Source organism: Lonchura striata, chromosome 3, assembly GCF_046129695.1.
Source record: "Lonchura striata isolate bLonStr1 chromosome 3, bLonStr1.mat, whole genome shotgun sequence".
Classification (NCBI taxonomy): domain Eukaryota; kingdom Metazoa; phylum Chordata; class Aves; order Passeriformes; family Estrildidae; genus Lonchura; species Lonchura striata.
In genome coordinates, this window is record NC_134605.1 from 36,083,940 (window position 1) to 36,107,880 (window position 23,941).

Sequence of the window (23,941 nt, forward strand, 5' to 3'; positions counted from 1 at the left end):
CTTCCTGCATGCAGCAGGAACAGCCCTGTGCCCCGGTGCAGGCTGGATGCCGAAGGGATCGAGAGCTGCCCTGAGGAGGCTGCCCTGAGCTCCTCGGCTCCGGCTGTGGCGGCAAAGGCTTATACCGCTCGTGCGGAGCCCTGCAGCGGGAGCTTCCGCCAGCAGCCTGAGGGAAGGGATTCTTCACTCTCCTCAGCGCTCCCGAGACCACTCTTGGATTGCGACAGCCACTCCTGGCCTTGCTGGTAGAAGACAGCCTGGAGTGGGCCCAGCCTTAGAAGTACAGGGCCACCAAGCTGCTGGCTGGGACATGGTGGTGTATGAGGAAGGCGAAAAAGCATCTTCATCCTGGAGAGGAAAGAGTAAAGGGTGGGATCTTATTGCTGCCTACAGTTAACCACTGAAAAGCTGAGGGAAAATGGACTCAGAGTCATCCCGGAGAAGCAGCAGGTGAAGGACAAAATGCAAGGACCCAAATTGTAACAAGAGAAGTTAAGATTAAATGTGAGGAGAAATTAATCCTCCACTGAGCTATTCAGATGCTGGAACAGGGGTCCAGAGAGGATGTGGGATTTTTACCCTTGAGGGCATTCCAAATTTGACAGGAACATGGCACTGAACAATCCGACATAGCTGAACCTGTTTGGAGCAGGTGTTGGGATGAGCTCACCCCCAGGTGTCCCTTGCAACCTTGAAAGTGACATACAGGTGTCCCTGTATATCACTTGGCTGTATTCCAAGCGCACACATGATTTTCAGCAGCCAAAACATAAAGGAAAAGTTCAGTTTTTAATTTTCTACAGAAATCAATGCTATGTTTTAATTCAGGTACTGAGATTTTATTTTCCTTGTGGTTGATAAAGTAGTCCTGGATAAAGGCTTCTCCTTCATAGGAATTTGACAGCTTGGGTAAATAAGAGTTCAAAGTCTAAGGAGTGTTGGGTGGGGGGAAAGTGAGCAGAAGAGCAGTATGGAAAAAAGAATGCATACATAAAAGTGGAAGGTGAATCACTGAAATATTGTGCATTATGCTCAGTATTGTGCCTTTTACATTTTCAACAAGAACATGTACTTCAGTAAGGACTACTCTTCTTGCTTCCTTAAGTGGCAGAGCAGTGGCAGGGAGACTGCCACCAGGGTTTTATTTGCTTACAGTCAAGAAAGACTGATATTCATCCTTCTGTCAATTTGTTTTGCCTCTCAGAAGCCTCTAGTTAAAGATTCTTTTATACTCTGCTGTATCTGTTATTAAGCTTCCAAATAAAATACATTAGTGGAAGGCTTTATAAACAAAAGATAGAATTACAGGAGTAGGAGGAACAAAAATGAAACACAGCTTTCTAGCTTTTTTATGTTACAACTTACGTTCCCAGGCAAGTATATAGTAAAAGAAGAATTTACACTGCATAAAATCCACAATAACCCTGTGGGTTTCCTAAATCAAAATGTTGTTGAATCAAAACTTAGTAATGTGCCTAAGTAGTGACTCATGGACATGGCTTCAGTTATTTACCAATGTTTATTTATCCAGTCCCCATGGCAAAAAGCACATGAAACACTCTCAAGACCTTCACAATCGGGGAGTCAACAATGGTCCAAAACAAAATATTTGCTTTCTTCCACATAAATAGTTACCTCTGATTATCCAGCTAGCTACTAGGGCTGATGATTGCTACCTCTTGGTGCAAACTTGCTCCCACTTTGTTGTTTTGTGCTGCAACCCTTGAGTACTGGTGCAGCCTGCCTGCCTCTCCTTCCAGCTCAGCACAGCAACTCTGAGACTGCACGTACCTGGGTGTCCTTTCTGCTACATCTTCTGTGCTTCTCTGGCTTCAGGATGTGAGTTTGGATTTGAACAACCACATTGCCATCAGAATGTGTCATGAATGGCATTGGGTGCAAATATTCCAGATGTGAAGGGACACCATTACTGCCTCCTGCCATGAACTGTGGTCAGTTTGCCATTGTTACTCGGACAGTGTCTCTCACTAGGAGGTGCCATGTGAATCTTGACTGGCTGCTGACCATTTTTGGGTAGTCAAAGCTTCTATGCGGAGTAGCACTTGAGATGTGCATAGGCAATCTCCAAGCTATTTTCATTCAAACAGAACATAGGAATTTTTTAGCATGTGGTTGATTTATCATTATTGATTTTGTAATCATTATGTGCCCTTGAACAGTCATGCTCAGCCCTGCCCTTCTGTTAAGGAATTAGCATACCAAACTGCAGAGCTGAAGGTGATAATACCACACCCTACAACAGAATTGGTTAAATTACAAAGACAGAGACTTTTTGAAAATTTTACTGGGGAAATGAAATAAAGCTTTCTGAAGAGAAAGCACATGGTAAAGGACTCTAGTCTTTTAAGCATACTGTTTCATACTGTTGCATGAAAATTTAAGCTTATTAGAGAGAGGAGAACTGATCCCTCTCCCCGGTCCAACATGTTATAAAAGTCCTGGGAGTGTGTGGAAAGTGATGGGCTTCCTAACAATGCCCAAGAAGGAGCTGATACCCTATAGCCTTCTCTCAAATTATTGTTATTCATTCCAAAATTTAGAGATCAGGCCTGAGACAAAAAAACTCTTGGAACCAACCCCAGCTTGCAAGTTCAAGTATCAAAAATAGTTGTGTAAATTATCTAATATTAGATAACGTTAAACTTCACAGAAGGAAAGTGTTGCCTTCAAGAACACACTGGAAATCATGGATGATCTTTTTGACCCTTGGGTGCTGAAAGATTGCTGCATGTATTCCCCCCAGGCCCCGAGCCTGATTGAGTGCAGATTTTGCACTCAACAGGTGCTAGAGGAAATGAATTTCATAAAGGGATATTAACTAGATTTATGAATAGCAGCTGTGCCTTACAGGAGTTTCAGCATGCTTTCCTCTTCTTTCCTTTCTTCTCTATCTACAAGATGGGGGCAGGAAAGGTCCCAGTGCAGCGGTTCTGATCTATTGTACTGAGATATGGGGTGGCTGTCAGAGGCTGCACAAGCTGAGTGTCTCAAACCAATGCTGGTGCATGTGTGGTTGAGGATGGGTCAGGCCTTGCTTCTGGTGAGACAGTGCCCCACCCCCAGACCCCCAGCCTGGCTGAGCTGTCAATCAATCAATCAATCAATCAATCACTAGTGGCTGTGCTAACCCAGCTCCTGATTCTTTCCTGCTGTAGACAGGGAAGGATTAAAAGAAAGATTTAGGTTGGATTCAGATAATTTTAGTAGTATAATTGTACTGTATGTCATTTCCCATGATGTCCACTGACCTTTTCTCTCTCCCTGAGTACAGGTTCTGGGAATCTCCCTGAAACCTGCTTGGTGGGAGGGATAAGGATGGTGATCTGGGACATGTGTATTTGTTTGGGTTGTAGGGATACCTGGACATGTAAGATTGTGGAGACCAAAAGGCAAGGTGGCCTAAACTGAATTTGCCAAGCTTTTTTTGGAACTCAGTTTACAAGTCCAATAAGTATCACAAATAGTTGTGTAAATTATCTAATGTTAAAGAATACTAAAACTCAAAGTAGGAAAGAGATGCCTCCAGGAGTACAGGGAATAACAGATGATCTGCTAGATTTCTTTAGGTGCTGAAAGACTGCTGCATGGACTCGCCCCTTAGAACCTGAGTATCCTGTGATTTTTGGATTCATGTGATGGTGGGGGGAATGGACTGCATAAAAATATGTTAATTAGGTTTTATTGATGTAACAATTGCCCATTGTCTCAATATGCTTTCCTCTTCTTTCCTTTCTACTCTGCCTTCTAGATGGGACCAGGAGAGGAAAGGTGCACTGATTAGACTGAAAGAAGAAAGGTCCCAGTGCGATGGTCCTGGTTATGTCTTGAGAAACACGATCATTGTCAAAGACTGGGTAATTTTAGTGTCTTGAGCCACTTTTTGGGGTGCTTGAAATGCTTGCTTATGTGCTGCTAGGTGAGGTGGTGCCCTGCCCTGCCCCCAGACCCCCTCAACCCTGCAGAGCTGTCAATCAATCAATCAATCAATCAATTAATCACTGACATGGGAGGGTGGTGTTAACCCAGCCCCTGACTGGCCAAGCAACTGGAAGTCTCTCCTTAGGGGAAAGGCCCATGGAGACTTAATAGATGCAGCACAAGGCCTGCACATGGTCTTGACCCTGCCAGCTTCCTGGAGTTCCTATATCCCCCTCAATGGAATCCTAGGAGGTGGTAGATCTACCTGTGTTCTTCCAAATCTCTTCTGTCTTTCTGTCTTTGTCTCTTTCTCTGTCTTTCTCTGTCTCTTCTGTCTTTCTCTCTCTCTTTCTTATCCTAATTCTCTTTTCATTGAACTTTGTGGGTAATGTCAGATCTCATAGGTTTAAAGGTTTCTAGGTGAAATGGGCTAAGTAAATGCTAGGTACTAAGTTAATGCTAAGTAACGCTATGATAAGTGAATATGTTGTCATCTTTAATCCTTTTGCCAAAGTCTCTTTATTTTCTGTGTTTTTGCCAGTAAGCTTTTATGTGATTTTTCACCTCTTAAGAGTATTTGGCTGGAATTCCTCTTTGTGCCAACTAGTGTAAAGGAACCTTCCATTTAATTCCTGGGTTTAAGTATTTGGGTGTAACAAGGGTGAAGTAGCAGCTTTACAGCTGCTGTCACATGCAATCATGTTGACTCACACAGGTACAACACGGATATTCTGACAGACAGTAGCAATTGATCAGCTTGGCTACTGCTTTGCAATAGCTACTTACACTCAGCCAGTAGTTGTATTTATTGAGGATTCCTATGAATTATCACATAATTTTTAAAACCAGTCATAAGACTATACTTGGAATGTTGTTTCTGACACAGGGACTGCTTTCCAGAAAAATTAGCCTGCATCCAGATTCAGTGCGAAGACATTGCATTCTTGATCCAAGAAACAAAACCAGGAATTTGGACAAAACCAGGCTTTGATGGCTGGGTACAGTCCAGTCCCCAAGAGGTGGCTCCATATTGGACAGATCTGTTCTTCTCTTGGCAGACCAGAGGTCCTCCAACTTCAGCCTAGGGAGGAAAAGAGAGTGTGAAGTAACTTCTCTAGTAATAGGGACACTAGGCATGCAAGCAGCAATACTGGCAGGAATAATATTGTAGCTTTAAAATGTGACTGACACAAGGACTGCAGAGAGAGAAAGTATTTTATTAGACCTACTGGAGTAAAAGAATGGGTGGGGGGGAGGAGGGGCCAGGAGAGAGGGGGAAAGTCCTTGTCTGTAAGCATCCAGGCCATGCTCTTGGTCTGAAGATCCACCAATTATGGATGTGAGTACATCCCCAGGTCACCGTGAAGTCAGTTACACACACAAAAATTGAACTTTCCTAATTTTCCACATACCCAAGCTACATGATCTGAACAAAAATAATTTAACTGTTTTAATGCTGCTCCTTGAAATGCAGGCATAGCAGGATATGAATACCTGTGTCTGATGATTTTTGACTCTACCAATGAACCCACTGCCTACAGTCTCTAAGTCGAGGCAGTATATTACAGGCTTTGCTTCAAGTGAGTGGGGTATTCACAACACTGGGCTAATATGAATAAGATATTACCTTAAACAATGATCCTGTTATTGTGGTTGACTGTGTGAATTAAGAAAAAAATTTGCTGTGAATACCTCAGTTCTTAGGCTTCATGTAGAGACATTGAGCTTCTGAAAGTATTTCTGAGCTTTGAAAGTCCAAATTACATGCATTTATCTGCTCATAGTCAAAGTTAGATTATTCTTGACCCAGTTATCTATGCTTCCCAAAGTAAATTCACCACAAAATTAATGTTTTTTAACACCTCCATTCATAAATTCAGGGTGATCATATATATTCATATCAAGGAACTTCAGGCATTTTCTATAACATATTGCAAATATCTGGAGAGATTTCAAGGTTTTTGCTAAATTGGTATCAGTAAGCGCTTTCATGAGAGAAGCATATTTCAGTAGCCCATTAGACTGAAGGAGCAACTTTTGCTTCCAAGGACTTTGCTACAGGTAGTTCTTTTCTGCTGCATGTAAGAAGAGCACACAAATCAGTTTAGGAATGTGTCTTTTGTCCAACCCTGTCACCTTCCTTTGCAAAACAAGTAACTCATGCAAAGCTCTACTATACTTTAAGATATGTCATGCCACTTTGACCAGTGTGAACTATTAATTAAGGAAGTAACAAAACAGAGTGAAACCTTATTTATCTAATTTTACAAAACAAAGCTGCCTTTGAACAATACAAGCTATGGTCACCCTCCTGAAAACATAAAGCACAACACAAGCAAAATTCTTGTGATAATAGCAGTCACATATTTCAATAGAACACAACTAGAGAAATACTAGAAATGTCTGTTTTCCTCTTTTTCACCTAAAAGAAAATGACATCCTTCAGAATACACTGTAAAAGGACATAGGCTACAGGACATATACTAACTAAAGAGAACTTGCTGCAAAATCCGGCAGTACAGATCTGAGAGCTGCAGGAGGGATGTAATTGCAGGCCTAGTCAGTGTTCTGGTTTTGGCTTAGATAGAGTTTTCTTCTTAGTAGCTGCTAGAGTGCTGTGTTTTAGGTTTAATAACAGAATAACAATTATAACACTGATATTTTGGTTGTTGCTAAGTAGTGCTTACTCTAAGTCAAAGACTTTTAAGTTTCCCCTTCTCTGCCAGTGAGGAGGTGCACAAGAAGCTGGGCAGAAGCACAGCCAGGACAGCTGACCTGGCCTGGCCACAGGGATATTCCATCCCAAAGAACAACATGCTTATTACATACACTGGATGGAGCCACTAATTGCTGCTCAGGAACAGGCTGGGCCTTGGTCAGCAATTGTATTGTGCATCACTTTTGTTCCTTGGGTTTTGTCTCTCTCTCATGTTTTCATTACAATTATTATTATTATTGCTGCTATTATTATAGTTGTTGTATGTAATTTTGCTTAAATTATTAAACCATTCTTATCTCATGAGTCTTACTTTTTAAAAAATATTCCTCCCCACCAAAGAAAGGGTGAGGGAATAAGTGAGCAGCTGCATGGTACTTAGTTTCTGGCTGTGGTTAAATGATGTCACTCAAGAATTATTTGATAGGTTGCTATTTCCTGTACCCACAGACTCTACAGGACACAACACTTAGAGCCAGCTGTTACCAGATGTGGTGAGTGTAGTCAGGCCAATGTTTTGTTCCATCATTCCAGGGGAGGCATTCGGTTCAGACTGTTGTGTATGATCATCACACCTCTTGATATTGCAGTACTCCCATATTGTGTTGGGGTCAGTGGTGAAACACCACGGGCTGCTGTCACCATCTGGGTTTCTACAATAGTTGTCCCTCAAATCCCTGCACAAATAAAATCAACAGTTATGCTGCATAAGACTGAAAATAAGCATAGGAATATCTTGACAAAAAGATGTACTATGTACAAATAAATAGATTTATTGTTAGTTTTACTTATGGCCGGATATTCTATTACCAGCAAGCACATCTGTCGTTGTGATGCTAGTGAAAAGTTGTATTTCACATGTGCATTGGAGTCTTGAATATATTTATACATAAGGAAACAATTCAACTACTGGCTTATTCTCTGGCTGTAATATTTCAATGTACTGAGTACCTAAATAATTGCCCCATATAGCAATTTAAAAAAAATTTACAAATAGGTGTGTGCAAGCATACACAATTGTGAATTAGTACAGAATGTGTGAATTAGTAATAAATATACATGAAAATTCATACTACTGGGGGGAACTTAGGCTTTTCCAAATTTTTTTAAATGTCAAAATTCTTTCTCATATTCAGAAGAATGGCAAACAAATGCTCATGCAATTGATCCCATCTTACACCCCAAAACTCAATTTTTACTGACTTCAGTGAGACCACTCCTATGCCTGTGTTTGCTGGGGCATGGGGGAGTAGAATTTATCTTTTCAATAATTTGCAGAGTTGCAGTATTTCCCCCTGTTAAATCACAGCATGGTTTCAGAATAAAAAAGAACCGCAATGCTTTTTCTCTGAATATGACAGAACACATGAATGCCACATTTTCCGAGATTGATTTGAATTTTGAAAAATATTTTTGAATTATATCATCCCCCTCTGAGGATATTCCTGTTTTTTCATGACAAAATGTAAATGAAAATTTCAAATTATTTAGGGTGGCAGCATAAAAAAGGCAAAAATTAGAAAAGTATCAATCTTCCTTCTTATAATCCACTAAGCATGATGAATTTCCTCACAATTGCTCCTGTAACTGTAATTCTGTTACGCTCCTGCCCTTACTAAAAACTGGCACTTTAGTGATTTTGATTAGCTTGGATTAGCTTGTCACTGCTCCAGTCGTTCCTGGTGCAGTTTTGTTAATTTGAAGAAGATAAATCAAGCAGAAATTTCAGTGTACACAATTCTGGGTGCCCAATTCCAACTGCAAAGAACACTTAGTATTTCTAAGCATGACATATCTGACTGCATGCTTTGTATAACATATGCTGTGTCCTCTCCAGATTAAATCATTAGAAAGGCCACAACAAAAAGTCTTAAATTCATAAATGAAACACATATTTCAGTAGGTGCCTTGTCTCTGGATGCAAGTCTCCTGGTGTTGGTTGCAGAAGATCATATTTAAGAGTAAGGGACACAGCTGTATTTTACTCAGAATTTAGATAACAAGGAAACACAATTCTTACAAACGAGACTAACAGAAAACATTTCTGTATCTTAGAAAAGTTCTCTTTTAGTAATATATTCCCTAGCAGTGTTTTAAAGCATAGCTGTGCAAAGATAATACAACCAGCAACAGTTATTGCCAGAGAAAGCAAGAAAAGGTGAGATAAACGTACGCGTGTGGGAATCTGTCCGGGGTTTTTATATGCATGTGCGGGAACATGGAGCTCCAGGCCTGGCACTTCTTTCCCGATACAGTGACAGAAGTTGTGCCACGATAACTCTGCCCTTTGCCTCGGTAGCACTCCTCTGTTAGGGGAGCTTGTACAGGCACAACTGCGGCAAACAACAGAAACTGGTCTTTGGCATCGTAATTTTAATGTTCTTACTGAGCAAGCACAAGAAAGCCTCAAACACACAGGATGACAAAAATGAAGTACTCCTTTATGCAGACAGTATCCAGTGAAGTCATCACACCTGCAGCAGAAAGGCATTTCCAAAGATACTGAGAAAACTTCCACAGTTTTAACATCTTATGTTAGATGTTTTTAAGTGAAAGGTTCACCAGTTAGTTTCATTTTGGCATAAGTGAATATATCAGAATTAAAGATAAGAAAGTTCTCATGCAAAATCCTCAAAGATCAGATACTGGTGACTTTGGCCATGATAGTTCTCAAACAGATATTATGTTAAACTTCAGTCTCTCTATTTTCCTTTTTATTGTGCTAAGACTTTCTTGTTGATTTTGTTCTTAAATGAATGAATGTTTCATTGTGATTTTTAGTTACTTTGAAAGCTCTTGTCCTCTCTTTTGTGGCTTCCAAAAATAGGAGTTAATTTTGTTTAACAATTTTTCATCCCTTTAAACCTTTCAATTTTTCAATGAATTTGCTATAATTGGCCTACCTTTGGGAAGAAAGGAGTGTGAAAACATAAATATCTTTCATCCTGTAATTCTTCTGTTGAGTCAGCTTATGATTTGCATCTTTCACTGTATATCCCTAACCATTGAAAATTTAATATTTGGCAGATTTTGCAACATGACAGGCAGACAAACATTAAGCGTGACAAAGTGATTGAAAAAAAATAATACATTTACAATATGAAACAATAAATCTTTCACTGTTTTAAATTCCTTATCTCAAGTACAGTCCACCATTCATACCAGCAATCCCTTGTTCTGTCCTGTCACAGGGAGGAATAGTGCAATATTCCCATCTAATGCTGCTGTTGGTAGTGTAGCACCAAGGCTTCTTCTCTCCATCAGGGTTTCTACAGTAGTTTTCCTCTAAGCCCCTTAAAATAAGAAACAGGAACACTGATTTTAAACCAGTCATAGAAATCCAGAAGAGTTGTGTGCATGACTATTAACAACTACTGCATGCAGAACTCAACTTAGTGGTGTATTTATTCTTTTTGGAGATTGATTAACCCATGCATCACTCCTTTGGGACTAGTCAATGGCCTTCAACTTCACAGTCTGAATGCTGGAGATATCGGAAGAACTTTTCCAATGCTTACACTTTCTGCTCTTGTTGTTGAGGTCAAGATGCAGCAGTAAGAGCACACAAGGCACTGATATCCCTGAGATTACAGTAAGAGCCAGGCAAGGCTGGAAGTGTGTAAATAGGAGCACTGGTGCATGCTGCACTCTGCCCTGTGAGAGTGAACAGGTTTCACTTCCCTAGAAAACTTGCAGGCTCAAAATACAGAGCTATAAACCAGGTCAGTCCTAGCTATGCCTGCACATCGGTAGTGCTCTGCAAACTCAGCTCCTCTGACCTTGGAGCACAAGGATGTACTGGAGTATGTTGTCCTTGGAGCATCACTCTTCAGAAGAGTAATGCACTGAAAATGCGCCAAAAGACAGCCAAGGGATTTTTAACATAAAAGTAGTGAACTACTTATAGCTCTCCTGTGGGATATGGAAGAGACAAGTGAGAAAAATACATCAGAATAAACAGGGAGGCAGAAAAAATGAAGAGCAAGATCTGAACAGAAGTAATGAGCACTGACAACTAGTGAGAATTACAAGTTAACAATATAAATTAGGAAAACCTGTCCTCCTCTTGCCTCTGCATCTGGATTGATAGGGAATAACTGTTCCTTGGAATTTGTTAGAATGATGAGGCTCAGCGTACTTGCAGGGATATCTGTCAGGAACCCAGCCATGCTTGTGAGGAAACTGCATGTTCCAGTGTTGACAGGCATTTCCTGATTCGGTGGTAGCTATCCTTCCTCGATAGTTTTCACCTCTCCCTGAAAGACACTGGGAGCCTAGGCCAGAGACTGGTGGGGGTGTAGCTGTAATGGGAAAATAAAAAAAGAAAAGGAAAGGGAAGGGGAGGAAAATACTGGTAAATTGTGCTTTCAAAAATATATAAACGCCTTTGTTTCTGTAATGTTGAAGATGTGCTCTTTTTTCTTTCAGCAGAAGTTACACTGGTTAAAAACCATTTCAAAATCAAAGAGGACATTTTTATGGGCCTCCAGACTGCCAGATGGATGTCCTGTGTCTGCCCTTTTCCAGCAGCCAGTAAATAACTTTGCTGGGTTGAGACACACTCTGTGCCTACTGTCCCCTGAGACCAGAAAAGGAAAGGCAGTGAGAAGTCTTGTACAGTCTTGTAAAACTAAGTGAGATGGAGTACAGTAATGTAATATACACAGGTAGAGTGGAAGGCCAGAGGACCAAGAAAAATTGTGAGAGAAAGCCTTCGGAGCTGAACCTCTGGAGTCAGTGAACTGGGGAAGAGGGACAGAAGATATAGTGGAAAAAAGAAAGAAAGTGAAATGTTCTGCCATGTGGGGAACAGCACAGAAAACAAGAGTAATGATCAGAGGCATAGAACCGGCAGAGGGCAAATGGAAAATGAATTTACAGCACATACCCATAATATACAGAATTTCCCAAGGACATGAGTATGACCCTAAAAGTTTGATATGTTCCTTAAACTTTAAGCTTTAAGGACATGATGCAAATGCTATGGTAATTGTCACAATTTTCATACAAAAGTCTGTAAATAGTTATTCTTCCATCTGTAATTAAGGATGCTGAAGAGAGCTACATCTAGCAAACACACACCACTGCTTAGAGCACTGGCAAGTGTGGATACATAAGAAAGCAATCACTAGAGAAAAAAAACCTACACTTATAATTTTTTTTTTCTCAAAGTGCAATACACTTGTACAATTGGGAATGTTATCTCTTAATTCAGTGCCTTGGAAATATCCAGATTTAGTATGCTCAGCTTAATGGGTTAAGTCAGGTTTTTCTCCTGAGGCCTGAACCTGTTTCTCAGGATTCATCCCTTGCTAAGAAAAAGGCAGTGCTGGCTATGCAGATCACACCCAGGTAAAATATCACAGTATAGCCACATGCTAATTTAGATGATTTCTATGAGTTAGCAAATCAGCAGTAAACTACCACCTGATTAAACCTTAATGTCTTGCCTCCCAGGTGAGTTGAAAAGTAAAGTGGTTAAGGGCAAATTATGGTTTCCTATAACATCTTTGGCTGTACTGCACTTTGTGACACCTTCATCCTCACTGACCATACATGATTTTACATAATAGAAGTTTAATGAGTGATTGTGCTTATAAATGTGCACTTTTCCCGATTCACAGAGATACCTCTAGGTTACTCAGAACTGTGGTTTCTTTTCTTTCCCCTCTCTGCATTATTTTAATGAACTATCCTCTGGAGTGATCTCAGGAAATCAGACTCACTGCAACGAGGAATGTTGCAATATTCCCAGCGTTTATTTGGGTTGGTAGTGAAACACCAGGGCCGAAGTTCACCATCAGGATTGCGACAATAATTCATCTTCAGATCCTTCTCTGGATAGCTGTACATTGAAAATGAAGAGAAACTTGTGAGTCAGCAACAGCCATGTGTAGCAATGAGGCTGTCTGCAGGCAGGATCTTCCAGCCTCTGTGGGAATGAATTTGGTGTTGAGTGTGACTCACTGTTTCAAGATAAATCCGTGCATATGAGGTTCTTGGACATCCCAGTGCTGGCACTCCAGTCCAGACTCTGTTCTCGAAAGTTGTCCGTGGTAATCCTCACCGTTACACTGCATGCACTCCCCCAGAGGTCCTAGGCAGAAGGAAAACCGCAAGGAATGCTCCAGCCTATTCATGGAAGATTATGCTGAAAGGACAAGTGGGGTTTGCTCCAGCTAACAACAAAAGGAATTCAGAAATCTATGCATTACAGCCCGGCCAAATTAATAATGCTTCAGGAATATGTTTCACTTGCAGGGAGGAATTTGTCATGTGTCTGTATGTACTGTTAGCAATGGCAGTTCAGTGTGTTGCACAGCACTTGGGTCAGTCTTTACCCTTGTTACAATTAAATAAATTGCAGGTGTAAGAGCAATATAAATCCTTATCCAGATCATCCTAGTTCTCTGCCAGTAGAGTTAAAAGTAACAAGACAGATGAAGATAAAGCAAACAATATCAGCAAATATAGTTCTTCTATGTTTACAAAATAATTTTGAGAACTCAAGCCAGTTAGGAAAACAACCTCTCTGTTGAGAACTTCTTAAGTTCATCTTGGTTTAAATTCTAATTTGAAAAAAAGTATGTAAAAATAAAGCACAAAAATGTAGCAGGAATAGTGTTACCTAATTGAACATCTCTTTTTTGAAAAGTAAATATACCTTCTCCAGTGTGCATGACCTGGTCCTCACACTCTGGGATGGCACAGTAATCAAATCTCGTAGTAGGATCTGTTGTGTAACACCAGGGTCCACTTTCATCTGCATCAGGGTTTCTGCAGTAATTTTCTTCCAACCCTGCATTGGGGTGTTTTCCAGGTGTATAGCTGTAATAGTATTAAAATTCTATTTTAATGCCAGTACTTTAGTGGCACAGAAGGGAAACGTCTAACCTGCTCAGCTAGCTGTGAATTTTATTCATTCACAGTTAAAATTAGAGAAACTGATTTCCCATTGTAAGCCATAAACGAAAACTGAAAAATCATTCCTAGCTACAATTATTAGTAGCTTTCTCCCTAGCCCCAGTTGCTAGTAAGAAGTGAACTTACAGCCTTTAAGGACAATGACAGTCTCAAGGGACAATTGTTGTCTTTAATTGTGCATCCAGTTGATCTCATCAGCTCACTACAGACCCATGGCTCTGTCACATGTTTGTCTTAATGGAGCTACTTTAAAAGTTGTGTATTTCTAGAGATTATTCACCAAACATATCTCGGTCTCATAGAGATCTGAAGCAAGTGAAGCTAGGCTTCTTCCTGCAGCAATCTTCCCAGAGAAGACTAAATTACTTTTAAATTATCTGAACAAGAGTATCTGAGTGTATTTAATTATAATAAAAACAAAATATTTTTTAAAATAAAACTTCAACATAGATGAGAAGACACAGGACCTCTGCTTCCCCACTTGTTTCAGTGAGTCCAATGGCAGCCAGGCCTGAGAAGACTCTGCCTAGTCAGATCCATTTGGCCCTTGGATACTTCTCTCAATTTTTTTTTTACTATCTGTATGGCAGGTGGGGGAGCAGGGGGCTAGAGTTGCACACCTGTCACTTTATTCAGAGGAGAGTAATTCTGAGCCCACTGTTACCAATAGCAAAAATCTTAATTGTGTTGAGAGAAGGAGCATTTAAGCTCACATTTAGACACAACTTCTCTAGCTGAAAATACATCCTTTCCTTATCCAGATCATTGCAGTAGTGTCAAAAGTAACAAGACAGATAAAGATAAAGCTGTTTTTAAAAGTCACCTGACAACAGGATTTGATAACTTGCACTATAAATCTGTGTATATATATGAAGATGAGAAAACTTGAAGAAGGTTCAGAATAGTGAAAAGAAATGTAAATAGGGACATACTTTGGTTTGTGGGGTATTTCTTCTGCCCACTTCTGGCATGGAATACCCCTCTGAGTCTTGGCTTCTGTGCCTCTGTAGTCTGTCCCAATACCTCTTTTACACTGCATAAGGTAAACTGAAATGGAATTAAATTTGTTAATTCAATGGTGTTACAACATTCATTTCCTGGTACTGAAAATTTGCAGATATAACTGAAGCTCAGCTGTACATGATGAACCATGTTTTACTCATGTTTTACTCATGTTTTGAAGCTCTTGTGCCTGCAAACATTCTATAATGTATTTCAAAATAAAAGCATCTAAAGACAGAAATTTCTGAAGCATTGTTATAAAGCTATATAATTAGGTCAAAAGAACAGCTATATCAAGTTTCTGATAAGCAAAGAATAATACCAGGATAAATAGGAATGTCTTTCAGCAGCAGCTGGGGATTCTTGGAAAGGCCTTGCTCATAAGCACATTTGCAGTGTGGGCCTCATCCAGCTATCCCTTTAAGCCAGAAAATACTTAGTTGTCAAAATGCACTTGTCATGTAAGTGGTCCCCAAACTTTTGATTCATCTTAGACTTGGACTCTCCCAGGTATTTTTCTAGTGGAACTCTAAGACAGAGAATGCAAATCATGTCAACAGTGCTTTTATTGGCAACAGACACAGAAAAATCTCCATTTATTAGGTCAGTGATCTTGACTTTCCCTTCCTTTTTCCCTTTTTTGTTTAAACAAGAAGAATCTCCCAAAAGCTCAAAATATAAAATGAAAATGTTTAAGTAATCCAACAGGAGACCAATCTGCTAGGAAAAATGTGTTCCTCCTAAATTATTTTAGCCTGTCTAAATAATAAAGCTGGGCACATCTGACACCCAGGGAGAGCAGGTGAAGACTATAGAGCTGGGTCTGGAGGAAGGCAACAAGTAAGTTCCAGTTCGAATGGCACATGGAGACCACCATGGGTCTAGGCCTTGGTATTTAATCCTTCTTTAACAGCATTTTTAGTAATGTGGCTTCTTCATGTTTGCCCCCAGATTCTCTATTAGTTTTCTGCCCTATACAAGAATTTGCTCCAGCACTGCAGCAGAGAACAGAAGGATGCCATTAGAATAGGCTTGATGAATAAATATTTAACATCTTACTGTACACATACTTCTCTTCTCATAAAGAACTGTGTCTGTGCTGGTGAATGTCACTGTCATTTTAGCATTTTCAGCCAGTGTTAAACACTGTAGTTTTTTCCTGGTGAATAGGAAAGCCCTGTTGAAATTGAGAAGGAAGCAATATTGACATAAGAAGCAATATTTTAAATTCAATTAAAATTATTAATCTCATAATTATTTTTCTATAAATTATTAATTTACTGTCTTATAATCATCTTTATCTTTCACAGATACTGCACTCAATATTTTAGACAAGTAAGAGGTTAGGGTTATCTACTACTCTCAAGTGGCTCACTTATTCAGGATATATGACTACATGAATAAATTATTGTGTGGGAAACTAGAAACTGCATTGGCAAAACATTATCAACATCATCCTAGCTGCTCAGGTTAGTGACTGCCCCTACAATGAACTAGAAACTCTTGTGAAAAAAAACAGCATCCAGCCAGAGAAGCTCAATCAGTTCTCCATGTAATGTTGGATACAAACAGGAACTCGAACATTTACTATAAAATGAGTAGTACATTGTAAATCCACTCTTCACTTGATCCTGTGGTAATTTATGGCTGGAGGTAAGTCACAGGCTAAAGGCACAGCATGGGAGATGCTGCTCTAGGCAGAGCTGCAGCAGAATGGGGATATTGGTTCTGAGTAAAGGTAGGAATGTATCATTGATATGCAGACACCCACAATGGCACAGTTTTAAGATTCAACAGAAATTACCTGCAGGTAAAATTTCTTTCAGCTTCACATTTGTCTGCACATTCTCTTTCATTATTTGTGTTGTAAAACTGTTTGTTTTGAGTAAGTATCCAAACACCATCTGTTTTTGAATAGTCATCCAGTATATCTCCTTTCACTAGAAGGTAAAGAAACGGATCAGGCATTAAAAATGAGAATTCTGTAGTTAAGAAGATCTCTGGATTTCAGTCCCATTTTCCATGTAGCTTGGACAGGTGAAGACACCATTTATTTTGCATAATTCTGGGTAAAAGATGATAAACTCTGAGGTTATTTCTATCTCCTGACAGAATGCAACCTGTCATGTGAAGAAAAGAGACAGAAGAAAGATATAGAGGCAATTCTGATTAGAGTTATGCATGAGTTTGAAGTTAAAAGCAAAAAATGGGAAGCAAGAATGAGGGGGAATGGGGAGAGAGACTAAATGGTGTCAACACCAAACAGAGAAAGATGGAGGGAAGTGATACCCATATCAAGGTTTTGGAGAAGCATGAATTAGGTGGATGGGAGATTATGACCTGTCATGTGGATTGTGCAAGCCCTGCAGCTTCATTGGTCACTGCTTAGTTGTTTGTCCCAAGATGTCCTGCCCTAGAGCAAGGCACCTCAACCACAAAGTTACTCTATAGCCTTTTACAATGCCCACCATTGTTTTATTGCAATGGGTTGAGCAGGCTGAGTAATGAAATTGTCAGGCTACATCTCTGTTGCAACAAATTAACCCAAGATTTTAAATTAGTAAATAAGTTAGTATTAGATTTGAAAGCTACATATGCGTAAGTTTTCTATTATCTACCGGCTAATAATTCTAACACACCTCTAAAATACTGTAACTCACAGTTTACCACCTAATTGATTTTTTCTTTTTATGTCTAAAAAGGTTATATATTTCTGTTCCTAATTTCTACAAGAGTTTATTTCCATCTCCAGCATCAGGTTACAGTGTTGCACAAGTGAGCTCAATTTGCTATATGGTTTAATTTTTTCGGTTTTTTTCAATATAGATTATTATTGACAGATGCAGGCAGTTAATAATTTTGTACAGCGTGCTCACAGATAATGTTTTGAATCTTTCATTTACACACTCATATTAGGGCTGAATTCACTGCAACATCTCTCTGGTGTTACTAATTCCCATGACATATGGGCCTTTCATTACCTACCTCCATGTGACACAGATTCACACAAAATAAAAGATATTTTGACCATTAATGAAAATAAGATTATTTATTGCCTGAGAGCATTTTCTGTGTCTCTTTGCAGAGTTGGCTCAAGGCTATAAAACCTGCATATCTTAAGAAATCCCTGACACTGAGGGATCTATAGTCCTGCTGTTACAGCAGGACTATGTAGAACACCAATAACCTAGCCTACTAATTTCTCCTGATGGAGTTAGTAAACAAGTGCTTCCTTTCCTGAATATTTTCCTAACTTAACTGAGGCCACTGTTCCAGGGGACTAGAAAAAGAAAATACTCCTTCCCAAACTTTATTTATTCATCTTAAAACTCTGTATTTTTTCAAAGAGCTCTACTTTGGATACTATTCCTTTTCAGTGACTATAAGGAAAAAAATTATTACAGTTGGATTGAGAATGAATACATGGGAAGTTGGATGGCATGCACAAACTAAAAATTAAAATAGATTGTCAGAAACTTAGAAAAGGTGATCCTGGTTGCCTGAAAGACACTGCAATGTGTAAACTTAAGAAAAGAATATAAGAGATTTTAAATGCATCAGGGGATATATTAGTCTGACTAAAATCTATATAAACCCAGATATTGCACAGGATAACTGAAAAGAATATTCAAATACATGTGAAAAAGCAAATTTCTTCATTTCCAGAAGCATCATTGCAGATTTGACCAGTACTAACCCAGAAGATGTAAAAATTGGCTTTAAGACAGTTGTGGACCATCACTTTTAAGCAAGTCAGCTAAAGGCTGATAAAAAATGAACAAATAAAACCCCCCAGTTTCTCAGTTGTCTTTTATAACCTTGTGCAGTCACAAAATGATATGTCCCTGGTATTCTGACCTTGAGTGTCTGAACTATTAAAAATTCATAAAAATTGTACTGATATGTATTTATAGTTCTTTTAAAAAGTAATTTAAGTACCATGTAATTATATGTAATTTCAAAGTACAAGAGAGTATGGTATCTGATTGAAATCTGATTGAAATACATACTACACATGTAATACTTATTTACAGAATTTGTTGATAAGCTTGAGATCCATATATTACCATCAGTAGAACATTTATCTTCTGTTGGGACCATAAGAAAGAATTCTGAACATATGCTTGGAAAAGATGATCTAGGTTACTGGGGAGTAAATTTCTACTACTGCCCTCAGGAAAACAAAGGAGAACATTTTTATTGTGTTTGACAACAGAAAATGTGAAATTTCTGGAATATTAAGGAGCCTGTCAATTTTGTATTTGGTTTTAAATATTCCATTTCAAAGCTTTAAAACTCCTGTCATAAAGGATGAAAATCCAAATCATTGTGCTTAACAATGCTTGGCAGTAAACACAGTTTTACCTTTAGCATTTGATCCAAAGCCTGCTAAAGCTAGAGAGAACTTGTCACTGACTGCTGTGGGTTTTGCACAACCTTTGACAGGTGCTTCCCAAGGGTGCCCACATCTCTGGCCATAGATCTGTTCTCCTGGGGCCATTAGCTGCCCATGCAGGCACCAAGGTCTGCTGGTGTTGCTATGAAAACAATCCTGGGGCAGCCACAACTCTCACTTTACCCAACAGCAGCTCTTTCTGACCAGCAAGACCCAAACCTGTCATTGTCCAGAAAACGAGTGACACGTTGACTGAGGGACCTACCTGCACCACACACAGCCTGCTAGTGTTTGGCCCCAGTCTCACCCAGGCAAGCAGAAGGCAAAGGACTCTTACCTGAGCTGAGCAAGAAAAGAAGGAGAAAGGCAGCTTTGCTAATCTCCATTTTGGCCCAGCTGGTGGGTGCTGGAAGTTTGGTCTGTTGGTGCACAAAGTTTTATTGACTTGCACTGGAGTGAGGCAGTATCAAACAAACAAGGCAGGAGGATTAAGTTAATCATTCTCCTGTGTTGTGCTCCCCTTGCCATGGTGTGGCTATCAAAACAACCTTGAATTGGATGGATTACCAAATCAAGCTCAATAATTTCTACTGGTGTCTTGGTTCAACAAGACAGGAGTCTGTGAAGGAGGGCTAAAGCCTCCTGTGCAATGGAGAAGGTAAACCCCCTCCCTCCAAATTACTAGGAGTTTTAAATTAAAAGGCTCTCAGGCAAAAATATGGGAATGGGAGTAACAATTCTTTACTAGGAGAAAAACTAGACAACAATTTAAAAAGGCAAATGCAATCGGTACAAACAAAACCAGTGAAAAAGTCCAGAACCTGAGGATTCGGGGTGCCAGTAGCAGTCCTGCTGGGACAATTGCTCCCTTTGCAATGGTTGATGAGTTGCAGCTGAAGTGGTGATCTTTAGAAGGGTATAGTTTCCTCTGAAGATCTGGTGGCAGTGGGGCCGGTCTTCCTCTGCGCCGGGGTTGCCTCCGAGCTCCGCCACTGCTGCCTCCCCGGCTGTTTCGCTGCGAGATCCCGTGAAGAGAGAGAGGGACCTGCTTCTCGGGAGTCCCGCAAAGAGAGCTGCCTCCTCCCCAAAAAGCTACCCCTTTATAAAATAATAGAGTGCTTGGCTTCCCCCCCTGGGTGGGACCCCTCACAATAGGATGGTGTTACATTTACCAGCCCTGCAGTGAGTCAGTCAATAGTGTATAAACAAACCATTGCCTCTACCGGGCAAACCATTGTCTTTGGGAGAGATAACAAACCTGCCCAACCTTCGACAGATGGCAAATAGAATACAAGCTTATCTTACAACCCAGGACAACTGGATACTGGGAAATGTGAAAGTACTTTCTTCGTTGTGGGACATGTTTGGTTTTTTTTCTCACATTGCTTGGCATCACTTTGTTAAGGTAAAGACAAGGATCATAGTGGTAGAAAGTATCATGGGAACAAGACACAATCCACACACCTAATTTTATATGTCCTGGATATTCAGCTTTAGGTCCCAATAGTATTTCCAGTCAGAGACTTGAACAGCCTTAAATTGGAACTGCTGCTGATTTATGCACCCGTGTAAGTCAGTCCTCCAAAACAGACCCTGATAATGCTAACTCTATATCAGAATTGTTTTTAACAGCCTCCAATGACCTTTCTGGAGGAAAAAAGTTACTTCCCTCAGCCTTTTTTTTTTTCTTTTTTCTTTTTTTTTTTTTTTTTTTATGACTTGGGAGGCATCATTCACTTTGGTTCAGTGTATGATGTGCCTTTGGCCTCTGGCAAAGCTGCTGATATCTCAAGTTTGTCCACACCTCAGGGTGTGTGCAGGGTGCCCCATGCATTTCAGCAACATCTGTCACATCTGTCAACACCATAGGGCTCAGCTAAGACAAGCCAGGAGTTCCCAGCCATAGTGCCTTCGGGAGTTTAATCTGGTTTGCCTGGCTAGTCAGAGTAGCCTTTAGCTGGGATTGGGAGGGCAGATGAGGACACAGTTGGGAGGAAAGTGGGAGTCCTACATATTCCTCTCTGTGCTGGGAGTCACCTGGGGTAAATGCAGTGGTCAAAGTTCCCTCCAGGGTGAGAAATGCACCCTGGGCTGCTGAGGAGGCAGTAGGGAAGTGGCCTTTTTGTGGGCTTTTAGCCTCAGCTTTGTCATACTGCAGAGGTCTCTTAGCCAATGTGTAACTTCAGTGAGAACAGGAAGGAGTGGCACTAGTAAGAAAACGAGTCTTTGGTTGTAAGTCTTTTGTGGTGAGCTATGTCTATATGGCAACACATCTCCAGCTCATCTGCATCCCAACCTACAGAGTCAGGGTTTGTGCACATCATTCAACCTGTATTGTATTTGGCAGAAGGATATTCCTACAGGAATTTTCCTACAAGGCTTCAGAAAATTGGTGGTTGAACAGAGAAAAGAGCCCAAAATTTCCATGAAGATACTCATGGTGGAAGCAATCGCCACTCATCTCTGCTTGGCCAGCCAGCCAGTCTGTACCCTCCAACCAGCATGTCAGCACATGCATTGGTGAATCCTGGGGCCACATGGCTGTGGAAGAGACAGGCTGTCCTCGTGGAAGCCAGGAGCAGCTCACACAGACATTATGGGGACATGAATGGGAGGGAGCAGGACTAGAGGACCAATTGGGGGAGGTGGGTAGAAGGGCATGCAGGACCTGAAGGTTTCCCAGTTTAATACAGCAGAGAAGTGGAGTAACCAAGAGATGCACTGGGATATGATGAGCAGGGAAATAAATTACGGGGAGCCAAGCCTCACTTTTTCTATCATTGGCATCACTGCCTGCTCTGTCCTCAGATTCCAATAGACTACAGGTGCAAAAGTCTGAAACCACTCTAGATCTGCTAGCAAGTAGCATGGAAACATCTTTTCTTTTGGAGTTAATTTAAATCTTAGAACAATCAAAAGCTGAGAGATTTTTATGCCCATGTTCTAATAGGATCAAATAAAATCACATCTTTGCTGATGAAAACTATGCTGCAATCCCAATTCACACTGGGTGAGGTTTTCTGGAGAATGTGCTGTGCTGACAACATCCAGAGGGGTGCAGCAGACGATAGCTTTTGGAAAAAATGAGTGACATTAAATCCGCAGCATGGATAAAAGTGTCAGACAGCACTCAAGATACGGTGTCAGGTGATGTTTGTCCACAAACTAGCTTATATTGCAGCTCAAGCTTATAAGGAAATTTGTTGTATGCAAATATGCTTTTTTTTTTTCCTACCTTAATACAACAGGTTTCAAGTTGATTGGTTTGAACTTACAAAAATAGGTTCAAAGGCTTTATTTTCTCATTGCAATACTCTGTGTAGGAAAGACAGCATCAGTTCTGCAGCCAGTTCTGCAGCTGACGAGGGAGACTTTGTGTCCTGCTGGCATCCACCAAACTGGGCTCTGGTTCCTACCCAGCAGCTGCTTTCCTGCCTCAGGCTCTCATACACCCAGCTTCTCAGCACCAGCACCACAGGCATTACCAGCATACTCTCAGCACTGCTGAAAGCTTTTTACTTGGAATAGATGGATAGTAGCATTATCAGATAATAAAACACTTTAGGAAAACATCTTTACTAAAATGACCTTGCTAAATAAGAGACTGATAATCAATTAGTTTATATGACCCTAACATATTGGTAAATGAATGAGATCCACTCAAAGGACTGAGTATTCTCATGGAGTGTACTGAGAGGAACAATGCCCTTGTCAATAGTCATAAACAGCTGGTTGTCCAGGCAAAACTCCTTCCAAAACTGAGCATCACTATAGCTCTTTGCCTTTGGTAAAGGTTTGAGATGCAGGCCTAGAGCTCATTTCCTTATGCAATTGTTTGTTCCCCTATTTTCTTCCCCTGCAGGTGAATACCAACAACTGAATCTTTACTTTGAAATGTAGTGCATACACCCAAGTTTGCGCCTTTTCCTATACCAGCTGAAGTAGGAATGAGTCCCAGAAGCCACTTAGTCACTCTCCCTTCCTTTCAACAGAATCAACTCTATAATATCCTTCCTGACTGCTGCTTGAACAGCCCCAGGTTATAAACCTTGCAGGATACCCTTCTTGCAGGAAAGCAACTAACAACTATCCTTACTGTTAAGGCTTTCCTATGTCTAACCTAAAGGGTTTTGCCTTAGTATAGTTCTTTCATATCTTACAGTATGTGGGAAATTAACAAGACATCAAATAGCAGAATTGCAAAAAAAATAATAGTACAAGCCAGAATAGTACAAGCCTCATAGTTTCTACAACTTCCTCTGCATGGATGGGTTAGGTTTACATAATACAGTAAATATAATGGTTGTTTTTTTTGCAATGCATTCAGACAACTGGATGCAATACGAAGTTTGAAGGATATTCAGAATACTTCAAGTAAACTGTGCAAAAATAATACACATATTTAATATTAATGTAAATTATTAATATTCATTCCATATTAATGGTTGTCCTGGTTTGAAAGCAAAACCAGTGAGAGACTCCAAGTCAGAAATACAATTTATTGGGAAAAGGGGAAAAGGGGAAAAGGACAAAAATACATGCAATAATACAAAGGGAAAAGCTACTGACAAAGTCAGAATACAACCTGGCCAGCGTGCTGGTAGCAGTCCGAATTGGAGTAGCTGCAGTCCTCTTGGGATGGCAGATGTAGTTGCTGTGTCTTCTCAGAGAACCTGTGGAAAGGCTCCGCTCTGTGTAGAAATCTCCAGTTTTATCCAGGTGGGAATGGCTAGCTCCTCCCCTTGGGCAGAGCATCTCACAATGGGTCATTATGAGTCACAAGGTGTGTCCTTAATCACCTCCTCCTCCTGGACGGTGTTATCTCTCAGGCATTGATGGGGCCATTAACAACAGATAAGGAAAACTGCCCCAAGGCAACTTCTACTCAGATGGGAATTGGAAAACGTTTTTTTTTTTTTTTTTTTTTAAAACTTGGACATTATCCACCCCTTTTTCCTATTTCC

At 40.3% G+C, this 23,941-nt stretch overlaps 1 protein-coding gene across 1 annotated transcript; it reads right to left on the reverse strand.

The window, feature by feature from the left end:
• Positions 1 to 4,908: 4,908 nt before the first annotated feature.
• Positions 4,909 to 19,423, reverse strand: LOC110477917 (plasminogen). The gene is made up of 12 exons (XM_021544128.2): positions 19,315 to 19,423; positions 16,386 to 16,521; positions 15,652 to 15,758; positions 14,512 to 14,626; positions 13,320 to 13,483; positions 12,623 to 12,752; positions 12,382 to 12,500; positions 10,794 to 10,956; positions 9,818 to 9,948; positions 8,829 to 8,988; positions 7,142 to 7,332; positions 4,909 to 5,020 (listed from the first exon to the last, which is right to left on the reverse strand). Exons 1-12 carry the CDS (start codon positions 19,361 to 19,363, stop codon positions 5,016 to 5,018), a joined length of 1,470 nt encoding a protein of 489 aa, XP_021399803.2. The 5' UTR covers positions 19,364 to 19,423; the 3' UTR covers positions 4,909 to 5,015.
• Between the last annotated feature and the right edge of the window lie 4,518 nt (positions 19,424 to 23,941).